This window comes from Lissotriton helveticus, chromosome 6 (genome assembly GCF_964261635.1).
Source record: "Lissotriton helveticus chromosome 6, aLisHel1.1, whole genome shotgun sequence".
Lineage (NCBI taxonomy): Eukaryota > Metazoa > Chordata > Amphibia > Caudata > Salamandridae > Lissotriton > Lissotriton helveticus.
The window spans coordinates 1,264,524,753-1,264,549,061 of NC_136067.1; the positions used below are offsets into that span (position 1 = coordinate 1,264,524,753).

Here is a 24,309-nt window from a genome sequence, read left to right on the forward strand (position 1 = left end):
CCACGAACAGCAGGAAGCCCCCCAAAATGCTACATTGAGCAAGATGTCTGAAGAAATGGCAAAAAAAAGGCTGTTCCTTATGGATTTTGTCCAAAACACTTGTATCCGGTATTAGACCTTCCCAGGAAAGCCCCAGGCAAGACCCGCCGGCGCCAACCCACCCGCAAAAAAACACGCGACACAACACCACCAAACAGCGAAAAAGCTAAATCTCATACTTACAATGTCTCTCGGCCTTCGGTCCAAACGCGGCGCTGTGCAGCTAGGTCGTCATCATCATCAATCATCATAACTCCTGTTTTCCACCACGGATTTCCTGAAAAGCAAATGCAATCAAGATTAGACTGTCGCAGCAGTGCTTCGACAGAGACCCCGGCCGCAACCCACCCACGAACAGCAGGAAGCCCCCCAAAATGCTACATTGAGCAAGATGTCTGAAGAAATGGCAAAAAAAAGGCTGTTCCTTATGGATTTTGTCCAAAACACTTGTATCCGGTATTAGACCTTCCCAGGAATGCCCCAGGCAAGACCCGCCGGCGCCAACCCACCCGCAAAAAAACACCCGACAACACCCCCAAACAGCGAAAAAGCTAAATCTCATACTTACAATATCTCTCGGCCTTCGGTCCAAAGTAACGCGCTGTGCAGCTAGGTCATCATCAATCATCATAACTCCTGTTTTCCACCACGGATTTCCTGAAAAGCAAATGCAATCAAGATTAGACTGTCGCAGCAGTGCTTCGACAGACACCAAAAATTACACACAAACCCCCGGAACCCCGCCAAAGAGCACCTCAAAGGCAAGCAAGTCAGCAAAAACGGCAAGAAATTTTCACCTCATATTTGGTCCAAAACACTTTTGTCCATTATTAGAGCTTCACAGCAATGGGCCCAAAACCGTCAACTCACCCGCAAAGAAGTACAACACCCCCACAAGTGCTGAGTCTTTCTTCATTGTGCGTAATCCAGCACTCTGCTTGGAGGGAAATCGCAGTCTGGAGGAGGAGGATAGAGGAGCATGTTCTTCAGAACTTGTGAACCTGAGGAATGTAGACTGCGGCACCTTCAAATCAATAAGCAAACAAGTGAAGACAGTACTGATGATGGTCTTCTTTTTGGGATTAGGTGATTAAAGTTTGAATTAAATTAACTGTGCAAAACAAAGAAAGAGAGACACAAAGCACACAGGAATAAAAGTGAATAAGGACGAAAAAGAAAGTTCTTGATTGATTGTCTCATTTTCAGGGCTCGGTGTCAGGGAATAAGAACAAGATTTCGTCATCATACTCTGCGAATTCAGGCTGGATGAGGTCAGTGGCACCGAACAGAGAAAAAATCCCCTCATCTACGTTGCTGTCCTCATCGTCTTCATGTGGCGTGCTTTCTCGCACTTTGTAATCTGGTGGTATGAGGTGCTGATTCATCTTGATCATTGTCAGCCGCTCCACATTTTTGGGCGATAGGCGGCTCCGTTTGGCAGTTACAATGCCACCAGCAGCACTGAAAACACGTTCAGAAGACACACTTGCGAGTGGGCAAGACAAATAGTTTATAGCCAGGTTGTAGAGCTGTGGCCACAATTGTTTTTTGCCATGCCAATACTGCAATGGCTCCTCATTAAGAAAGACCACTGTTGAGTCATTCAGATAGTCCTGCACCATCGACTCAAGGTCATCAACTGTTCCTCCACTTTGCTTACTTTTTGCTGTGCCTGTGACATTTTTTAGAGAACCATACCCCATCAAACTTAGCCAATCCTCCTCCCCAGCCACTGTTAGTGTTGTCATTGTGTGTGGTGCAGATGATCCAGTTGCCGGTGTCTTTAACGGCTGAGAGGTCACTTGTGCCCCAGCCACAGGTGCAGAAGTGGATTCTTGTGACTGCGGATGGCCTGCTGATGCTGATGTACTGGCTTCTCCTTCAATAACCTGCCGTTCTTTTTCAAACCTCTTGGCTGACCAGGCTAACCAATGTTTGTACTTTTGAACATCTGCATCAGCGAAAGGAAAGAATGCGTTGTCTGCCAGCGCCTTTTTGTAGCGTGGATCCAGAATAGTAGCACAAATGTAATGCTGATCTGAGTTGATGTTTTTAAGACGTTCATCACCACGTAGGCGATGTAATAATTTCTCAGACAAAATGAAATGGTTTTTTTTTTTTTCATCTTTTTCAAACTCAGAAGAAACCGCCATCAGTTGGTGCTCCAGTATGCACAACAATGGGATAGCTTTTCCCAAATTACAGTCCTCCTGGCTGACTGCACGCGTGAAGAACTCAAAAGGACGAAGCATGTCTGTCAGGCTTTTAACTATGGCCCATTGCGCCTTACTCATCCGCAGGTCCTCCTTCTGAGATGTAGCCTCTGTCAAGAAATAGTGATCGAGTACCGTATACTGCTCATGCAGACGCTCAAGCATGTAGAAGGTTGAGTTCCAACGTGTTGCCACCTCCTGGATGAGTGCTTTCACTGGCATTCCACGTTGAAGTAGCAGTCTCCGCAGATGCTTCCGGGCCTTAAAAGAATGGCTGAAATGGTTGCACATTTTGCGGCAGGTGGCCATTACCTCGAACGCTGGACTCTCTTTATCACTCAAGAATTTTTGAACTACCAGGTTGATACAGTGCGCCAAACACGGCACTCTAACATGGTGACCCTGTGACATGGCCTTAACTACATTGGCGCCATTATCCGTGGAAACATAACCAATCTTGCGTTTTAGGGGGGATAGCATTGACAACACCTTTTTGTCAAACTCTTCCAAAAGGTTTTCTGCTGTGTGACTTTTCTCCAAGGCAAACATGGCTAGTGTTGCATGTTTCCGAGCAGCTTTGAAAACTTGGTCCGGGTCAACACCTGCGTTTAGCTTTGCTATAACACCTGAAAAAGAGACCCAGTGTGCAGTGATGCACATGTAATCATCGCCTGGGCCACTGGTCCACATGTCTGTTGTCAGATGTATTGTGTGAACAGCACTCTTCTGCAAAGCTGCCCCAATCGCCTGCAGCACATCTTCATGTAGTGCTGGAACCGCAACTCTGGCAAAATAGAACCGGCTCGGAACCTTCCATTTAGGGCAGAGCGTTGCAACTAATTCAAGAAAACCTACCGCTTCTACAAAAGAAAAAGGTAGAAGGTCCACAGCTAGCATTTTAGCCAGCTTAGTGTTATACAGACGCGTCAGTGGGTGGTTGCGTTCATATGGCACGTCTGAAGTAAGCATTGTTCTAATGTTGCCCTGGACCAAGCATTTACGGGCTGATAATGACTTCGTTGACCCAATTTTGCTCGCTGGTGAACTTTTGTGCGTTGGTGTCTCACTCGCTCCAACACTCTTAGTGTGCCTCACATTGGGTGTGCTGCTGACAGGGGTACTGGGTGTAAGGGAAGTGTTTGACACGTCTTCTTCCTGCTCGTCATCATCAGATGAAACATCAACGTTTCCTTGAATTTGGCCTTTCTTGATCGCATCTAGGTGCGCAAACCATTTGACAGTGTGCTGTCTCCTAAGATGACCTCTCTGGCCTCCGGTACCATAGTTGGTACCTGGCTTACCACGACTAACTGCTTGCTTACAAATGGTACAAATGGCAAACTTTGGATTTTTTGGACAAACAGTAAAGAAGTCCCAAACGGGGGACTTGAAGTGTCTGTGGGACATGGAGGAGGCGGCGATACTGGTGGTGGTGGTCATGAAGCTAATGCCAGATGAAGTGGAGGATCTGGATTGCCCAACTTTTGTACGTTTTGCACTTTCACCGCCACTAATTAAGGTCGAGGTTGACGGAGGTCTCTTCTTGCCAGAAAGAAATATGGAAGCGGGACGAGTTGGTGTACTACTTAACTCCAATGATTGTGGTGTTTCCACTGCCTCCTCATCGACAACATCATCATCATCATCACGCTCAGCAGCTCTTCGGGCTAGGGTCAAAATGTCTGTTTGCTGCATGCCCGCTGGGGCTGCAGTGACCTTTATGATGACTGGGTCGTCGTTGGCAGAGTCTTCATCAGCAGCAGTATCCGCCACTTCTTGTTGAGCCTCATCACACTCCATAAGTCTGAGACTTTGGACGAGCTTCCTTTTACGCTTAAGTACCTTTGTTGGATCATGGTGTGCCTCACTCTCAGACGGCTGTGGTGCTGGTTCCCAAGTTTGATCCGTATCATCAGAAGGAGGTGTGCTTGAAGAGGATGTAGACACCACCCTTGATCTCTTCCTTGCTAGGGTTGTGGAAGACAATGAAGGATCATCAGGAGGAGTGGCTTCCTCAAATGATACCTCGCCTTGATTGTCGATTTCCTGATGTGCCCCTACTTCGGGAGGAACAACTATTGTGGGCACTTGTTGTGACCCTCCATGCACCTCTGCATGCGCATCTCCTTGCGCTGCCTCTCCTTCCACATGTACTTGGGCTTGTACTTGCACATGTGATTGTTGTTGCCGCTGTGGTTGTTCAACACTCGTCAGATGAGCTACAACAACCTGTGTTGATTGAGGGACATTGCTGCTGCTTTCTTGCGATGAGCCAACATCACTGGTCGATGGTGATTGAAGAAGTATACTGGCTGCCTCTGCAGCACTCAAGGGCTTGGACTTAAGTTGGCGTGGTGGTGGTGGTGGCACTGAGCCCAATGGAGCGGGGGTGCTGCTGCCAGCTTGGTCCCCAGCAGATCCCGCTGCAGCTGCTGCAGGCATACTTTTTTTTTTACTCACAAAAAAAGGGGCGGGCGGCACACCAGTGTCCTTGGTAACTTGCTTCTTCTGCTCCTTACTGGCACCTTTCTTGCTAGAGGAGCTACGGGTTACTTTTTTTGGGGCCATCTTCTTCAGAGCAGGTCAGCAGGCAGCAGTTGCACGAGTTGCAGAGGGTTCTGTGTCCAGACGTGACGTCGCGTGACGTTATGCTGCACACACCGCTGCAGGACTTCTTCCTGGCACTGGTGGTTCTATTGAGTCTTCTTGTGCACCTAAAAGCAATGGAAGACAGAGGAACATCAGTTCAGTTATACACCCCAAAAAATCGACAAAACACAGAAAAATGAGCACAATCCCATGCCATCCATGATGTTTACATTGAAGACACCCCACAGAAAGACTAGGGACATGCAAGTATGCAACACTCACTACCCCTGGGCATAAGGGATGAAAAGTAGGCAAAATAAGTGCAGGCCTCAGACACTGCCTCTCCTCAAAATGGCCCCCTTACACCCCAAGCACATGTTGCTGCCTGTACCAGCCAGCACTCAAGATGGCCACCACCACCACCCACATGGCCAGTCCACATCAACAGTACACCCCCAAAAAACAGAAAAACAGCCAGAAATCACCACAATCCAATGCCATCCATGATGTTTACATCAAAAAGAGTGAGACAACACCACAGGCACACTCAGTCCATGCACCACCACCACCCCTGGGCAAGCAAAAGGCCACACCAGCAGCCCCCCAAAAACGACAAAAAACAATAAAATAAGCACAATCCCAGCCCATCCATGGCCTCAATTATGTTTAAATTCAAGAAGACACCCCACAGAAAGACTAGGCCCATGCAACACTCACCACCCCTGGGCAAAGGGCCACACCAGCAGGCCCAAAAAAACGACAAAAAACAATAAAATCTGCACAATCCCAGCCCATCCATGGCCTCAATGGTGTTTAAATTCAAGAAGACACCCCTCAGAAACACTAGGCCCATGCAACACTCACTACCCCTGGGCATAAGGGATGAAAAGTAGGCAAAATAAGTGCAGGCCTCAGACACTGCCTCTCCTCAAAATGGCCCCCTTACACCCCAAGCACATGTTGCTGCCTGTACCAGCCAGCACTCAAGATGGCCACCACCACCACCCACATGGCCAGTCCACATCAACAGTACACCCCCAAAAAACAGAAAAACAGCCAGAAATCACCACAATCCAATGCCATCCATGATGTTTACATCAAAAAGAGTGAGACAACACCACAGGCACACTCAGTCCATGCACCACCACCACCCCTGGGCAAGCAAAAGGCCACACCAGCAGCCCCCCAAAAACGACAAAAAACAATAAAATAAGCACAATCCCAGCCCATCCATGGCCTCAATTATGTTTAAATTCAAGAAGACACCCCACAGAAAGACTAGGCCCATGCAACACTCACCACCCCTGGGCAAAGGGCCACACCAGCAGGCCCAAAAAAACGACAAAAAACAATAAAATCTGCACAATCCCAGCCCATCCATGGCCTCAATGGTGTTTAAATTCAAGAAGACACCCCACAGAAAGACTAGGCCCATGCAACACTCACCACCCCTGGGCAAAGGGCCACACCAGCAGGCCCAAAAAAACGACAAAAAACAATAAAATCTGCACAATCCCAGCCCATCCATGGCCTCAATGGTGTTTAAATTCAAGAAGACACCCCTCAGAAACACTAGGCACATGCAACACTCACTACCCCTGGGCATAAGGGATGAAAAGTAGGCAAAATAAGTGCAGGCCTCAGACACTGCCTCTCCTCAAAATGGCCCCCTTACACCCCAAGCACATGTTGCTGCCTGTACCAGCCAGCACTCAAGATGGCCACCACCACCACCCACATGGCCAGTCCACATCAACAGTACACCCCCAAAAAACAGAAAAACAGCCAGAAATCACCACAATCCAATGCCATCCATGATGTTTACATCAAAGAGAGTGAGACAACACCACAGGCACACTCAGTCCATGCACCACCACCACCCCTGGGCAAGCAAAAGGCCACACCAGCAGCCCCCCAAAAACGACAAAAAACAATAAAATAAGCACAATCCCAGCCCATCCATGGCCTCAATTATGTTTAAATTCAAGAAGACACCCCACAGAAACACTAGGCCCATGCAACACTCACTACCCCTGGGCATAAGGGATGAAAAGTAGGCAAAATAAGTGCAGGCCTCAGACACTGCCTCTCCTCAAAATGGCCCCCTTACACCCCAAGCACATGTTGCCTGTACCAGCCAGCACTCAAGATGGCCACCACCACCACCCACATGGCCAGTCCACATCAACAGTACACCCCCAAAAAACAGAAAAACAGCCAGAAATCACCACAATCCAATGCCATCCATGATGTTTACATCAAAGAGAGTGAGACAACACCACAGGCACACTCAGTCCATGCACCACCACCACCCCTGGGCAAGCAAAAGGCCACACCAGCAGCCCCCCAAAAACGACAAAAAACAATAAAATAAGCACAATCCCAGCCCATCCATGGCCTCAATTATGTTTAAATTCAAGAAGACACCCCACAGAAACACTAGGCCCATGCAACACTCACTACCCCTGGGCATAAGGGATGAAAAGTAGGCAAAATAAGTGCAGGCCTCAGACACTGCCTCTCCTCAAAATGGCCCCCTTACACCCCAAGCACATGTTGCCTGTACCAGCCAGCACTCAAGATGGCCACCACCACCACCCACATGGCCAGACCACATCAACAGTACACCCCCAAAAAACAGAAAAACAGCCAGAAATCACCACAATCCAATGCCATCCATGATGTTTACATCAAAGAGAGTGAGACAACACCACAGGCACACTCAGTCCATGCACCACCACCACCCCTGGGCAAGCAAAAGGCCACACCAGCAGCCCCCCAAAAACGACAAAAAACAATAAAATAAGCACAATCCCAGCCCATCCATGGCCTCAATTATGTTTAAATTCAAGAAGACACCCCACAGAAAGACTAGGCCCATGCAACACTCACCACCCCTGGGCAAAGGGCCACACCAGCAGGCCCAAAAAAACGACAAAAAACAATAAAATCTGCACAATCCCAGCCCATCCATGGCCTCAATGGTGTTTAAATTCAACAAAACAGTTGTATCATGCACCCATAACCAACCCTGGTCCTACTGGATACTGTGGCTACCCACAATATAATTTATTTAATTTTCTGAAAAAGTTCCAAAATTGTACTTGCAGCAACTGTAATGCCCCAAACAAACTTACTTGTGAAAGTTGATTTCTAATCCAAAAGTGATCCAAAGACAGTCAAAAAGGCCTCAAATCCAAATATCCAGCAGCACCCACAAAAAGTAATCCTTCCAGCTCCAGATCCAAATGAAAGTGACCAGGAGATGGACAAAGCACTGGGAGGAGCCTGCTGGACAGGAACAGGAAGTTGGAGACTGTGGGGCACTTCCTTCCTCCCCCCCCCCCCAAAATGGACTCCTTGCAAAAAAAAAGGCCATGCAAATGTCAACCTGAGGAGTGATTCTGATAAAAATCATAATTTTCTGAAGGTTTATCCTGTTTGCTGGTGATTTTCTTGTGCGAAATTGCAAAATCTCTATTTCGCAAGTGCGAGATTGTTCCTTTCCGCCGCAACTACATGTTCGCAATTGCGAACTCTCGCGAGGTGTGCTGTGCAAGGTGGCAAGCCGCGAGTACGTATTCGCGGGCGACAAACTCCCGCGGGAACACGCAGCAAGATCTAAAATGGCGCGTCACTCGCAAAGAAAAACAACTCGGCAAACGCTAAAATGACGGAAAGTGAACGCCGTGCACCACGCCGCGCGCCGCAACCAAGCAAAAAATCCGCCGCGAGCGGATTCACGGATTTTCGACAAATTCGCGAGCGTTCGCGGATTGCGGATTTGCCGAAAATCCGAAAAATCCGCGAGCGGAGCGGATTTTACGCCCATGCTTAGACTCTATCATTTGGAAAATGTATGTGTGGAAATCATAAATGGAACGTAAATTACTAGCGGGTCTATATATAGTGCAAATAAAATTGGGGAACTAGACGGGTCCCCCGGGAGATGAAAATTCTATCCGAACCACCACCCATTAGCTGAACTCTGGCATACGGGCCGGAATACATTGCCTTAATGGCCTTGTTTATTTTGGGGCCTAGGCCCCTCCGTTCCAATATCCCCCATAAATACATCCAGGTAACGCGATCAAAGGCTTTTTCGGCATCGAGAAGTATCATGGCGATCCGGCCTCCCGAGGCAGCAAGCGCATCAAACAGTGTGATAGCCCGCCTTATATGGTCCGTTGTTCCCCAACCCGGGATAAACCCATGCTGCCACGGGGAGACCAAACCACCAATGACCCCTCCTAGCCTATTAGCCAAATCCTTTGAATAGATTTTAGTGTCTGCATTTATGAGGGATATTGGACGTTACGACCCGGGGTCCTCCTTGACTTTACCCTTTTTATGGAAGACTATGATGTTCGTCTCTTTCCATGAATCTGGAATTATGCATGTGCTTATAATACCACTAAATAGGTCCAGTAGTATTGGAGCCAGAATTTCCTGCAGGCATTTATACACTTCAGCTGGGATATTATTTGGCCCAGTGGCCTTGCCAGCCGGAGAGTTCTGCAGTGACATTACCACTTCGCTCAATTCTATGTCTCTATCTAGTATATTTGTTTCTTCATATGTCACAGGATGTCCACAATCCTCAAATGTTAAACCAACCGGGTCTGCCCTGACCTCCTTTTGGTATAGTTTTTGGTAAAACTCCATGAATATCCTTCTAATGTCTTCCGGTTCTGTATAATCTTGGTTATTCATCTGTATTCTATCTATCAGATTTTTACTAATCCCCTGCCTAATCCTCAATGCTAATAGCTTACCAGCCTGTACCCCGGTCTCATAGATTCTTCCCTTGTGTACCTGGTAGTCATCGGCACTTTTCTGAGCCTCCGCTTTATAAATTTCCGCTTTAGGAGCCAAGATCTTGCATAAACTTTCATTTGCATCCTTCCCCTCTATGATATCTCTTAAATGTTGTTCTTCGCCCATTACTAGTTGAGCCACTATCGTCTCGTGTAATTCCCGAGCTTTTTTCCTTAGGCTCGCCGAAAAACTGATTATCTCCCCTCTTAGTGCTGCCTTAAAGGCGTCCCAAACGGAGTTGCGATAGGCACTATACCTATTCATATCAAAAAAGCCCTGAGTCCAGTTCTTAATATGATTCAAAAATTCAGGGTCTAATAATAGTCTCTTCTCGTACGTCCACCGAATGGAGGGGTTTACGATATTTAACAGATCATATTCTAAAATCAGTGGACTATGGTCTGATAGTACCTTCGGCATTTTACGGATCCCTATCCTTCCTGCCTCTGTTCGTGAAATAAGGAAATAATCCAATTTGGTGTATTTTTTGTAGGGGCATGAAAAATAGGTAAAGCCTGGGTTCGATGGTTCCTTAAAACCCCAAACATCCAGCAAGTTGTGTGTGTTAATTAGGGCGCATAGAGCTCTAAACACCTTAGGTTTGCGCACTGCTTACGAGACACTATTAACTCCACTAGTAAAATCTGCGGATATATTAAAATCCCCACAGAGTATTAGGGGATATGGCCAATTCAGAAGTTCCAGCTCCAGTGTATCAAATATATCTGGTTCGTCCTGATTGGACCCATAAACTGTACACAGAGTGATCCCTATCTTTAATTCGACTATAGCCCACCTTCCCCAAGGATCTGATAAGGAGCGTTTGCATCCACCCAAATTATTTTTAGCCAGAATGGCGACTCCCCTGACCATGGACGTCTGGGTGGAGCACCTCACAAGATCAAAACCCTTAATGTTTAGCAGATGTTTCTTGGACCAAGGCAGATGTGTTTCCTGGATGCATAGAACATCCAAGCGGTTCAAGCCTGCATAACATCCTAATTTCTGCCTTTTAAGCCCTTTGTTCAGACCCCCTACATTTAACGAGCAGATCCTAAGTTTTCTCATCATATCTTAGCTCAAAAAATGACCCACCATACATTGGAACTGTAACAGTAATACACCTGAATCTATTGCTTTTTCCCCTTTTTACCCCCAAGTGCCCACCCATCCCACCCCCAAACGTGCCCCCACCAGCCCCCAACCCCCACCCATCCCGTGCCCCCCACCCCCCAACCCACCCCTACCGGAAGGGTACCAACCCCCCCGAGAGCGCTCAGACCTAAGTCTGTGCATGCGATGTACACGGTTTTTAGAAAGTAGAAAGTCTAGTACAAAACACAAGCTTCTAATCCGTGTGGCAATGAGAAGAGAAAGCAACTCCTTCTATAAAAGCAAATAGACACCAAATGTGATACCCAACTATCGCTTTCTCTTCCACAATTCAACATTTCAACAGCACATCACAGCTAACTGTTTAATCTAACCTCCTTACCATTGCCCCCTACCCAACCCCCACAGCAGTTCTCCACAGTTCACACCTTAATATAGCTACAGCATATTATTTGTCCAGCGAGTCCAGATACTCCTTTGCTTTAATCTCCGAGGAGAAGTACCTAGTGGTCCCCTGGTTAATGATCTTTAACTGAGCAGGATTACCCAGATATGCCTGGATTTTCTTGTCCTGGAATGGTTTCAGCATCTGCCTTAATCTCCAACGCCTCTCTACCGTTATATGGCAGAAGTCCGGCCACACAAAAAATTAAACCTCACCGCTTGATCTCCTGGCGTCAGGTCTTGCCTTATCTGATATAGACTGCCTCAAGAGGAAATTTCCAAAGAAGACCAAAATGGCCCAAAGTTTGTCGCCTTCCTTTACCGGTGCACGCTGTTTAAAGGGAATGCGATGGGCCCTTTGAATTTCAGATGCCCAGTTCCAATCAGACAGTTCTGGAGAAGCTGCTGAGAAGAGACTGATTATATAGCTCCTGGTGTCAGACCCCTCAACACCTTCCTGCACCCCCAGAACTCTTAGATTATTTCTTCTTAGTCTATTTTCAGTCTCCTCCAGCTTCCATTGTATGTCCTTGATCTGGGCATCGTTAGCCTCCACCTTTGTAACCACTTTATCCACATCATTTTCGGCACCCATCACCCTTTCCTCCAAATTTGCGACTCTTTCCCCCATACTGGAAAATGCTTTTGATAGTTTCCTAACCACACCTTGAATTTTCCTCATCCCAGCCTGCATTTTTCTGCTATCTTGGTGTGCCTCCTCCCTGTGGGCAAGTATAGCCTGGTGGATAGTCTCGAGCGTAGGGGGGTCTTGGGTCTCAACTGGGAGGTTGATTTAAAACCGGAGCCGGAAAGTGGTGTGCTCGCCGAATAATCCCATGATAGACCTTTTCTCCCTTTGTTCTCCCTTCCCATTAGATATGGCACCAGATACTGGGGTGTGGGGATATTAAAACAGTGGTAAAGAATGGATTCGAAACAAAAGTGCTAGGCTATGCGGATGATATAGCAGTTTTAACTACAGATCCGGATACTGCTATGCTTGCTTTGAAGGCAATTACCTCAGAGTTTGGCTGCTGTTCCGGGTATTTACGTAATGAAAAAAAGACCCAGATAGTCTGCTCAAACAATATGGTAAAGCGGGATGCTATATATACTGACTCGGCAAACTATCTGGGAGTTAGAATTAGCTCTTCAATGGAGTCTATAATTAAAGGAAATTATGAGCCGTTGGTTGACTCAATTATTTCGGAGCTAAAGAGGATAGATGTCATTCACCTTTCATTAATAGGGAGAATTAATGTTTTAAGAATGACCATGCTCCCGAAACTGCTGTATCTTTTTAGATCGATCCCGCTTTTTGTGGTGAAAAGGTGTTAAAATCTATAGAATCAGCATTTAGTAATTTTCTTTGGCAGTATGGAAAGATAAGAAGATCCCTAAAATACTTGTCATTATCGCAAGAAAGAGGAGGTCTCGGGGCACCGAATATTAGGTATTACTTTGCGGCCTCTTTGTTTAGCCAAATGGCGATACTTGTGGGTAACGGTGAACAACCTTTACAACGCAACTTTTACAACGCACTACCATTACAACGAAAATTTTACAACGCAAATGTATTTACAACGCATGTTTTTACAACGCATGTTTTTACAACGCAAGTACCTTTACAACGCAAGTACCTCTACATCGTAAGTATTATGTTTATTTATATATTATTTATTATTAAATTATTATTTTATATTGTAGTTGATTTGTATATATTATTATAATAATATTGTAAAAAATGTGAATTAGATATATTAATTTGAGTATTTAGAAATAATACTGTAGTATTAATATTTTTAAAAAAGTATTTATTTAAAAAATTGTAAAAGAGTATTTATTTTTTCTATGTATAGATCAATTTGAAAATTGTTAAAAACATTTTTTTATTTATAGCAGTTAATTTATTAAGTTAAATTAAAATAAATAAAACTTTTGTTTTATTATTTTATTATGAGTATTAATTATTTTTATTTATATATTTAGTTAAAAAATGGAAATTAATAGACCCTGCGACCCGATCTGCTTAGGTGCCCTGTCGTGTATTTCTATAGGTTCTGAATCAGTCCCCCTATTCCTGACCCTATTCTGGTTAAACTAACTATCAAGTTAACTAACAGTCAGCCCATGAGGCAAGAAAACCCCCATGATGCAGATACCGTTATCTGACGCAGTCACACTCCGGCACAGGAACGTGTTATCTGATTAGGTCATAACGCTTGAGATCTAATTAGACAAGCGACATTCCTCCAGCCCCTGATAAGGCATACGACGTTCTCATAACAAATCAAACCTATGACAACCTGGAAAATCCGTGCGGCCATTATTTTGATTTCACAGAGAACTTTAGTAAAGAATGTGCTAACGAGCAAGTCGTATGACATCTTTATTGACGTATCTATGTCCATCCTTACGTCAATCTCGGCACCTTTAAGGTATAAATATTGCCGACCTTGCCCTATGCAAACACACGCGTGGTGACAAGACGGAGCAGCCATACTTGCCGAAGCCGAGAGCAGAAGCAGACCCCGCTGGCAGCAGCCCCGCCTTCCTGACGCGCTGAGAGACGCGCTGCTATCTCAAGCCGAGAGACCCAGCACCGGCGCTTCTGGGCAGCCCTCGCAGGCAGCCTGGAATATCGAGAGCAGAGAAAGAGATACCATTCCTCATTCATCCTAAACTCCAGGTACAGAACTGAATAACCCCTCACAGAGAATTCTTTAGTTATTCACTTGGCAAAAACAAACTTAACTTAAACTGTAACTTTCTATTCCCGCCCACGCATTAGACTTAGGTCAGGTACACGGGGTAGGCGTATTAGTCAAATGTATATGTGTATGTAAATATATTTTAATCATTTTAAACATCATATGGCTCAGAAACCATATCAATGTTTTTACAGTATTATTTTATACTATTGCTTTTAATGTATGCACTTTACTTAACTATAAGTATTGCAATAATATCGATCCATTTCTCTTGTACGAGAAAAGAGACTGATCAATAAATAACACCTTTTTATTGAACACGCCCGTCTCTTCCTTTTCTCTACATTCTGATGAGACTAAGAATGCACGTACTGACTGAGTAAAATAATTGCCTTGTGCTCACACGACTCTCGAGATTGACTCTTGATTAGGGGAGAGCAAAGTTGTCATGTTCTATGGTTGTCAGAAACTAAATCCTTTCTTGTCTAATCAGGGAAGTTAATCCTTCCTTGAACATTCGAGAAAGTTTCTAGCGAACTCTGAGCTTAGCTGGCAAACCCAAAAATTAAGTCTAGTATCGACAGTAGTAGACCTAGTTAACGTCTGGCCTAGGCCTTTACTGCTGTAGGTACTATTCCAATGCGCAGAGCCTATTGGGAAAATAGGAGCTACACTACACGTTGGGCGCCATGTAGTGTAGCTCCTATTTTCCCAATAGGCTCTGCGCATTGGAATAGTACCTACAGCAGTAAAGGCCTAGGCCAGACGTTAACTAGGTCTACTACTGTCGATACTAGACTTAATTTTTGGGTTTGCCAGCTAAGCTCAGAGTTCGCTAGAAACTTTCTCGAATGTTCAAGGAAGGATTAACTTCCCTGATTAGACAAGAAGGGATTTAGTTTCTGACAACCATAGAACATGACAACTTTGCTCTCCCCTAATCAAGAGTCAATCTCGAGAGTCGTGTGAGCACAAGGCAATTATTTTACTCAGTCAGTACGTGCATTCTTAGTCTCATCAGAATGTAGAGAAAAGGAAGAGACGGGCGTGTTCAATAAAAAGGTGTTATTTATTGATCAGTCTCTTTTCTCGTACAAGAGAAATGGATCGATATTATTGCAATACTTATAGTTAAGTAAAGTGCATACATTAAAAGCAATAGTATAAAATAATACTGTAAAAACATTGATATGGTTTCTGAGCCATATGATGTTTAAAATGATTAAAATATATTTACATACACATATACATTTGACTAAACGTACTCAACTGGTGTTTCTAAATACGCCTACCCCGTGTACCTGACCTAAGTCTAATGCGTGGGCGGGAATAGAAAGTTACAGTTTAAGTTAAGTTTGTTTTTGCCAAGTGAATAACTAAAGAATTCTCTGTGAGGGGTTATTCAGTTCTGTACCTGGAGTTTAGGATGAATGAGGAATGGTATCTCTTTCTCTGCTCTCGATATTCCAGGCTGCCTGCGAGGGCTGCCCAGAAGCGCCGGTGCTGGGTCTCTCGGCTTGAGATAGCAGCGCATCTCTCAGCGCGTCAGGAAGGCGGGGCTGCTGCCAGCGGGGTCTGCTTCTGCTCTCGGCTTCGGCAAGTATGGCTGCTCCGTCTTGTCACCACGCGTGTGTTTGCATAGGGCAAGGTCGGCAATATTTATACCTTAAAGGTGCCGAGATTGACGTAAGGATGGACATAGATACGTCAATAAAGATGTCATACGACTTGCTCGTTAGCACATTCTTTACTAAAGTTCTCTGTGAAATCAAAACAATGGCCGCACGGATTTTCCAGGTTGTCATAGGTTTGATTTGTTATGAGAACGTCGTATGCCTTATCAGGGGCTAGAGGAATGTCGCTTGTCTAATTAGATCTCAAGCGTTATGACCTAATCAGATAACACGTTCCTGTGCCGGAGTGTGACTGCGTCAGATAACGGTATCTGCATCATGGGGGTTTTCTTGCCTCATGGGCTGACTGTTAGTTAACTTGATAGTTAGTTTAACCAGAATAGGGTCAGGAATAGGGGGACTGATTCAGAACCTATAGAAATACACGACAGCCCAATCCATGTGTCTTCAAAATAATTTAGGATGGGTGCCAATTTGTCTTCATTTTGATTGTAATATTCAGATTCAGTAATGGCAGTGTAGTACTCATCTACACTATCGGGAGGAACAAAACAAAGTGCTATTAATTTTTTTAATTCAACTTGGAGTTTGCTGTCTGTGGAGTAATCTGTAACCAGGGATGTTTTCTGTAACTTACGGCAGAATGCCTGGGAAAAATGGAAAAAACACCCCTGAATTTGGGTATCCGTGTACGTTTTACTGATCACATTGATCATGCTCAATTCAAAATCTACTATTATTTTCCTAGGACTTTTTGTTGTTGTATTTTTAATAACTGTTAAAAGTTCAGTGTAGGTTGCAGAAGACTTATCAGGCAGCAAACTATATACTACGGGGATCACATTATGGTTAATTTTAGCGTGAATAGTGTAAATTTGGTAGAATGGATGGGGTGTACTTTTAAACGTCCCATCCATCATCCAAATTTCACTGTTTTCTAACTTTACAAGGTTGCGGGGAGTACTAAAAATTAGAATACGTTTTTGAGGGTTTTCATTGTCATGGAGAAGGAAGGGTTCATTAGAAAAAGAAATAGTTATCTCATGTGGAATAATAATGTCAGAAAAAGTATGAGGTGTTGTGGTTTGAGTGTTACTTGCCTGCTTTTGTCTTTGAATAATTCGCCTCAAATTAGGAATTATAGGCATATTACTAGCAACATGAGAGGGGACATGTTGTGCAACCTGTCTTAAAATGGATCCTGTTGAATCATTGGAGGTGCTTGCTAGTTCTTTCATCTCGTTAATGGTTTCCCTTACATCAATCTCCATTGCAGAGGCAGAGTGGTTGTGATCAGTAGTTTTGATAATGATATCATCATGGGTAACTGCTCTGCCGCTGCAATGGGTTGTGTAGTATTGCACACACCTCCAATGATTTCTAGGAAAACTTATCCTTTCTTTACTATATATGTATCCTGCATGGTTAAGTAGTTTGTTTCCTTTTCTGGATTTGATGTAGGAAGCTTTTTCCTGAGTAGACATTATCTGTGGGGGGGAAAAATGTTTTAATAATGTGTTTGATTAAATAAAAATTCATAGAAATATATCTAACAGTTTCTCTGCTTTTGAATTTTTCTGGAATTTCTATTGTTAATCCTCCTGTTACTTTATTCTTGTCTTTTCCTAATGTTTCTCTTCTGTGCAGTAGAGATAGACAAATTTGTTTTAGAGTTTAGCACATTTTTCATTTTGCTGAATTTTGTATAGAGTTGAAATACTATCTGTTTCTACCATACCATCCTATACTGTCACAACTGCTGTACCAAATTGGAGTTAGAATAGTATTTGATACCCCTACACAATCCCACACTTTCTCTACTGCTGCACCTACCTGAAATTAGAATAGTATTTGATACCCCTACACCATCCCACACTTTCCCTACTGCTGCACCTACTTGGAGTTAGAATAGTAATTCATACCCCTACACTATCCCACACTTTCCCTACTGTTGCACCTACCTGGAGTTAGAATAGTAATTCATACCCCTACACTATCCCACACTTTCCTTACTGTTGCACTTACCTGGAGTTAGAATAGTAATTCATACCCCTACACTATCCCACACTTTCCCTACTGCTACACTTACCTGGAGTTAGAATAGTATTTGATACCCCTACACTATCACACACTTTCCCTACTGCTGCACTTACCTGGAGTTAGAATAGTATTTGATACCCCTACACCATCCCACACTTTCCCTACTGTTGCACCTACCTGGAGTTAGAATAGTAATTCATACCCCTACACTATCCCACACTTTCCTTACTGCTGCACTTACCTGGAGTTAGAATAATAATTGATACCCCTACACCTAACCACACTTTCTCTACTGCTACAACTATCTGGAGTTAGAATAGTAATTGATACCCTATACCATAGAACATTTTCCATTGCAGTATGTATATTATTTACCTTTTGGTTTGGTTACTCTCTTTGTGGTCTGGTTTCTGCTCTGGTTTTTCTTTGGTTGGTTGGCTTTTGGGTTGTTGCCCTTTTGTGATTCGGATTGATATTTGATGATCAGAAGATTATTGTGAATCTCTAAAAAATGCATATGGGAAAGGAAATGTAAATTAAATCTAAAATGTTTCTGATGCAGTTGAAAATGTGAACAATACTGTGTATAATTTACATTTCTCTTTAATGTTCGTTTTATACTATATTTAAACTTTTCTGTTATAGCATTAAATATATATATGGATTTAAAAATGTATTTTCGTTTCATTTGTTTAGAATTGACATTTGAAAAAATTCGAAAAGTACCTTCAAAATATTCTCGAAGAGGAGTGTCGCTTCTGTAGCAAAATGCAGTTTTTTTAAACTGGGCTTTTTCGTCACAGTTTATAGTAATTAGACTAATAAAAAAAAAATTAACATTTTGTGATTTTCAAAAATAATATTTGTTTATTTCATTGAAAATAATTTTAAATAATATACATTTCTATTTAGATTTTAATCTGCTTTAAATATGTAGTGTTTTTCATTTATGGATATATGTATCCATAATTATAATAATATCTTGGTACTATATTATTTTCTTTAAATAAGAAAAACAAACTTCTTAGGGGTAACCTTTTAAATGTTTCTAGAAAACATTTCTAACATTAGTTTTAATAACTCACTTGTATTACGAGAAATAATGCTCCTGAAATCTATTCGGATATTATCTTGTTGAAGAGGTCAGAGGGTCAGCTTTTGGCGTCTGGTCACTCTGGGAGTTGAGAATCAACTGTTTTTAAAATGGTGTCCGACTCGTATTTATAAGTTTTTGTCAGTGTCATTGTTATTTTTAAGAAACACAGCGTTGGTAATATTTTTTAAAGTACGAATTACTACAGTGGAAAGTTATCATTTAAAACTTTGTGTAAAGAAATAATGTTTTCACTTTTTCGTTTTGTTTTGGCATCCATTTTGAAAGTAGTGTTGTGGTATTATATTCATGGAAAGAGTTGTAGGACATATTTAGGAACTACACAGTTTAAAATGGCGGCTATGTATGTATAAGTTTTCTGTTTACGAATAATTATTTTATGTCATACTAATATATTATAAAATAATTTTATAGTTTTTTTCGTTGCCTTTGTAAAATTTTAAACAGTTAATAATACATGAGTATTACTTTTTAATACTCGAGTATTATTTTTAATACTTGAGTATTCATTTTAATAAAATCGTTGCCTTTTTTTAAATTAACGTTCAGTTTTTCTCAACATTTTAAAACACTTCCCCACGCAAAACCCCTAGTTTCCCTGCATCCCGTGCCAGGTTTTATTTTACAAAAAAAAAAAAATGGTATTTTGGCGTTGTAAGGGTATGCGTTGTAAATGATTTCGTTGTAATAACACTTTACTATTATTAACACTATCTCGCGTTGTAATAGTATTCGTTGTAAAAGTATTTGCGTTGTAAAAGTATTTGCGTTGTAAAAAATGCGTTGTAAAACCATGCGTTGTAATGGTATGCGTTGTCACGTCATACATCCGTGGGTAACACCTCCGGATATTCCAATAGCCAATCTGTAAATACTCTTTCCCCCTTTATATACGAATTATTGTTGGGGAAAGAAGCATTAGGGTTCTTGCTCCATAATACCGACCGTCGTTATCATAACAAAAAAAGATATAAGGTGCTGGACGGTGCTTGGGGGGTGTGGAATCTGGTCAGGAAGGTACTAGGAATTCCGAAATATAATTACTATACACCGCTCTGGAAGTCAAAACTCTTTCCCCATCTGAGTAGTGATGGAGGGTGGGCCGCCTGGGATTTGCAAGGAATTGGCAGAATAGGGGACCTTTGGGAAGGTGCTGCCCCGTTGAGCTTTATGCAGCTTCAACAGAAATATGGAGTAGATGGGAAACATAGTTTTAAGTATATGCAAATATGCAGACCCTAGTTTCCATCAGACCCCGGATTAATCCAGGTGGAAGAATTAAGATCATTGATTAAGTTCTAGGGGGGGGCACCAGGATTGGCATGATATACAGGGCTTTATCTGATACCCTTGAAGATGATATGGAGAAGGTGGAGGCTTCTTGGGCGCGAAAGTTAGGGGACCCAGATGTGTATCTGGATAGAGCGCTCCAGATGGCCAGCAACTTATTTCGCTCCACGAACCTTAGGGCACGACATTACAAGACGCTGTATAACCTATATTTTACCCCAGCCAAGCTGTTTGAATGGGGGAAGAGAGATGATGATAGGTGCCCACTGTGCTCCGTAGGGCCGGCAAATTTAGTGCACATGTTTTATGAATGCAGTGCATTGAAAAAACTTGGTCCAAAGATTGAGAAATTCTGGGAGGGGCTGCTAGTGATTAAGATCACCCTATCCCCGGTATTGATGATGTTTGGATTAGATGTTACGACTGAATAAGGAGGAAGAAGCTTTTGTTTTTTTCTCTATATCAGTTTTAAAAATACTCCTGGCAGCAAGGTGGAAGGATACCTCGGTCCCCTCATTCCAGATGTGGCTATCAAGATTGCTAGGCATCCATAATATGGTAGGGTCCTTGTACTCCCGTAGGGGTAGAAGGATGAGGGAAATGGGGCAAAAGATCTGGGCCCCCCCTTTCGAGCTGGAGGGATGACAGAATGTAGTAATTGATAGATACTTAGCCCTGCTTTTATTTCTTGGATTAATTCTGAACCCTATTTTATCATGATGTATTGCTGTATTTATGGATTCTTGTGATGAACTGTTACTACACTGTTTTTAAATTGATTGGTACCTCATTGAATCATTTGTTTTAATTGGAAAATGATTTTTGTATACACCTGAACTATTTAATAAAAATGTAAAAAAAAAAAGGAATGTAAATTACTATACTACTAAACATACTTGCACTTTGACGTCTGACTCCTCATTTACTCATTGTTAACTAACCCTTCCCTGTTTCTGCTCCTCTTTTTAGAGAACGTATTTTATGACAAGCCCTCAATAAAGTTTGCCCGTGTGGATGGAGAGCAAACACCAATCATCCCTGTTCACCAGGTTATCGACAAATTCAAGGGATACTGTTCTGGTCACTCTGACAACTTCTACAAGAATATCATCATGTCCGACACCTTCAGCCATAGCACAAAATTCTAGCTGACCCCTAGTTTGACGAGGCGCAAGAAGATGAAAATTGGATGTAACTGGCACTAAAAAGTGACACAAAGGAGAAAGCAAGGGGGAACAATTTAAATTCTGCTCTTGCTACAGCATGATTCACGGAGTGCACGCACAAATGTTTGGTTTTCTTTGTTGTGTCGCATTGTCAAGGAAATTCCCGCTATGCGTTTAGTCTATAAAGACGGTTCGTTTGTGTGCCTTCTCACATTGTGCCTTTAGCAAGTATAAACATATACTCATAAAAAAGATTGAGAAAAAAGGGATTCTATTGATTAGGAGAATCAGGAGACAAAGAAAGCAATGCCTTATGAGTTACACTTGATTCCTCCCACCACTACCCTCACAAACAGAACCCAATTCTATGAGTCTGTTGAAGGAATACTTTCATTTCTTTCCTTTCTACTGATATTATTAAAAAACAGATGAGATTTTTTTTTAGAGTGACCGATCTGAGACATTCTTTATTCCCTAGACTCAGCTTTAACAATATCCCGCCTCACTTCTGCACTATCCAAATTTGTCAGCATCAGCTTTTCAATGTGAGAAAGCAATGCAAGCATACGTCTATCTGAGTTTTCTCCTTTTATTTAGTTTTAGACATACAACAACTATATACATCATAGTTGCAATGACAGTGCAACAGCAATACAATTTTCCTTGCCATGGTGGCTTTAAGGTGACTGTGAATATCATGCATACATCTGCAGCCTAAGTGCTCCTGGACCAGAGGCAGAAATGTTCTCAGACTGTGATAGTAAAAATGAGTCATCAAACTTCCGGAGAGATATCTTTGATGACGAAAGAGTTACAGATATTTAGCAAATGGTTATGCTCCTGCTAGGATTCGACTGAAACGTGCTTGCAATTTCGTATCCAGTCAAATGAGTGGTGGCCTGAAAAAGGCAACTGGATTTTTGACACGGATTGTAGCTCTGGTTAGACCATAGTGCGAAAGGTCCTCCTAACTGGTCTAATGAACTTTTTCAAGATGCAATTCAGTGAATAAAAAAAAATATTGTTGTGACACCCCAAAGGGGGTTGTATCCTCTGAGTCAGGCTGAATGATGCCAGCCACATGCAGAAGGACAGCTGAATAAATCCAGCCAGGCCACACTCTCCTTGGGTACGGATTTGTACATCACGCAATCACAAACTGCTGGTCTGAACAGAATATCACCAAATACACAACCCAACCTTTATTTAACCAGCCAGTGGATAATAGTTGTTAAATATATTATATATCTAATTAAATAAAGAAGGGCAAATGTGAATATTAACATTTTCAAAGATGGTGCGAAACTTGGAATCATGTATGCCAAACTGCTGTAGTGTAGCTAAGGAGATTATAGTTTTTAACAGAAATGCTTCAGTGAATTTTCCTGTTGGAGGTGAATAGGAATTTGGAAGCAAACTGTATGGAAACAATGTGGACAAGCAAGTGAAGTAAAGTAGATCTAGAAAATGTTAGAAAAAAAAGAACTGTATTTGCAAAAGACCTGCTGTTGCTAGCTTCTTGCAATGGCATCTTGTAAACTCTATGTTTTTCTAAACCAAAAAGAGGTTTTTACTACCATGTAGTAGAGTCTAAAATGCCCCAAGCCTATTAGTTGTTCGCACATGCTCTTACTTTTCAATTTGACTTGCAACTTTATGCTTATGCTTTCCCAGCTATTGATGTGTCTTGCTTTGTACATAATTATTTATTTGTATGGTTGACCATGTTCACAAATGATTTCCCCCCATTCCTACACATTGTCATCCCCAAGAGAGTCTGTCCTTCGTTACCCATAGAAGAGAAATGTGGAACAAGGTTTCTAAGATTAGATTTCAGTTTTCAGTCATTTTCTCCAACAACTGTAGCTCCATCTCTTTGATGGTTCAGGAAAACAATGACTGTGTAAATTGAAAAGTAAATCAGTGACGTTTGAGGTCATTGGTTTATAGTTTGTTTGTTTTTTCCAAAATAAACAGATATTATTGTCGTTATTTGTGTATTTAATGTATGTGCTCTGGCAATAAATTCTGGTTAATGAGCATTTTTTAAGCATGTCCATTAATTAAAGAAGAGAGTGTTATATTACATGTTTTATGTGGAACTTTAGATTAGTAGCCAAATCTTGACTGAGACAAGTTCATAAGTTTGGAGCAGGCAGTAATTACAAACCTGCATCTACCAATCACATGCCTGCAAAACGAGATTGAAGAGGAGCCTCGTCCATAGTAGATGATTGTTCTTCTCTGACATATATGTTTGCATTTGGTCATTAGTCAGTTGATGATTCAGAAGGTGAAGATATTCTTGTTCCACTGTAACAAAATTGGGTTGTTGGCTGACTGGGGTGTCAGCCCTGGTCAAGCAGCAACCACAATCCTTGTTCGAGTGAGGCACAAGCCAACCCTAAATTAACCTGTGCTCAACCCTCTGGTAGCTTGGCATGGAGCAGTCAAGCTTAACTTACAGGCAATGTGTAAAATATTTGTGCAATACTTCAAACAGTAATACAATTAAAACATCACATGAAAAGGATCCCACACCAAATTAAAATAATAGAATTTTCTTTAATAAATAAAATAAGACCAATGTGACAAAAATCCAATCAGTAGAACCGGAGATATGCAATTTTACATTTTTTAGTGTAAATAGCACTAAAAAGCACAAAGCACCAACTGTGGCTCTCTGGTCGCACTGGAACGGGACAAAGTCACAAAATTAAGGCTGACCGCAATAGAACATGGGGCAGCTACAGGGAGTCTGTTAGGCATGCTAAATAGAGTCCCTTAAATCCTGGGCTGCAGAACAATGTTAGCATGGTCAAAGTTGTCTGGCGCAGCCAAAGCGATGTCGTCTGTTCCGAGATGAAGCAATGCAAGGGCCGGTGTCATCGTCAAGGATCCCGTTGAGGCTGGTGGTGCGCAGACTGGCATCAAGGATGCGCTGCATAGTTGCAGCAATGCGTCAGTTCAGAGATGCTGCAATGTAGTGTCAATGAGAGATGTGAGGGCCTGTGCTATGGATACATCATGCAGAGGTGGTTCTGATAGGGCTGCGTAAAAGATGCCGTTCTTTGCGATGGGTCCAATCCACGCAGCAGAAGCGATGTGGCAATTCTGCTCAGGTTTGCCCCATGCAGC

The 24,309-nt window shown here is 42.6% G+C and overlaps 1 protein-coding gene across 5 annotated transcripts in view; it reads left to right on the top strand.

The window, feature by feature from the left end:
* The window catches only part of ADGRG6 (adhesion G protein-coupled receptor G6), a 634,122-nt gene extending 610,909 nt beyond the window's left edge, over nucleotides 1-23,213 (top strand). For all 5 annotated transcript variants that reach the window (XM_078648991.1, XM_078648988.1, XM_078648990.1 and 2 more), the window contains one exon: nucleotides 20,975-23,213. Coding sequence is in view for 3 of the 5 variants with exons in the window: in XM_078648988.1 (XP_078505114.1) it covers nucleotides 20,975-21,153 (179 nt within the window). In the remaining 2 variants the exon portion in view is untranslated. The remainder of the gene's footprint in view (nucleotides 1-20,974) is intronic.
* The last annotated feature ends 1,096 nt before the right edge of the window (nucleotides 23,214-24,309 follow it).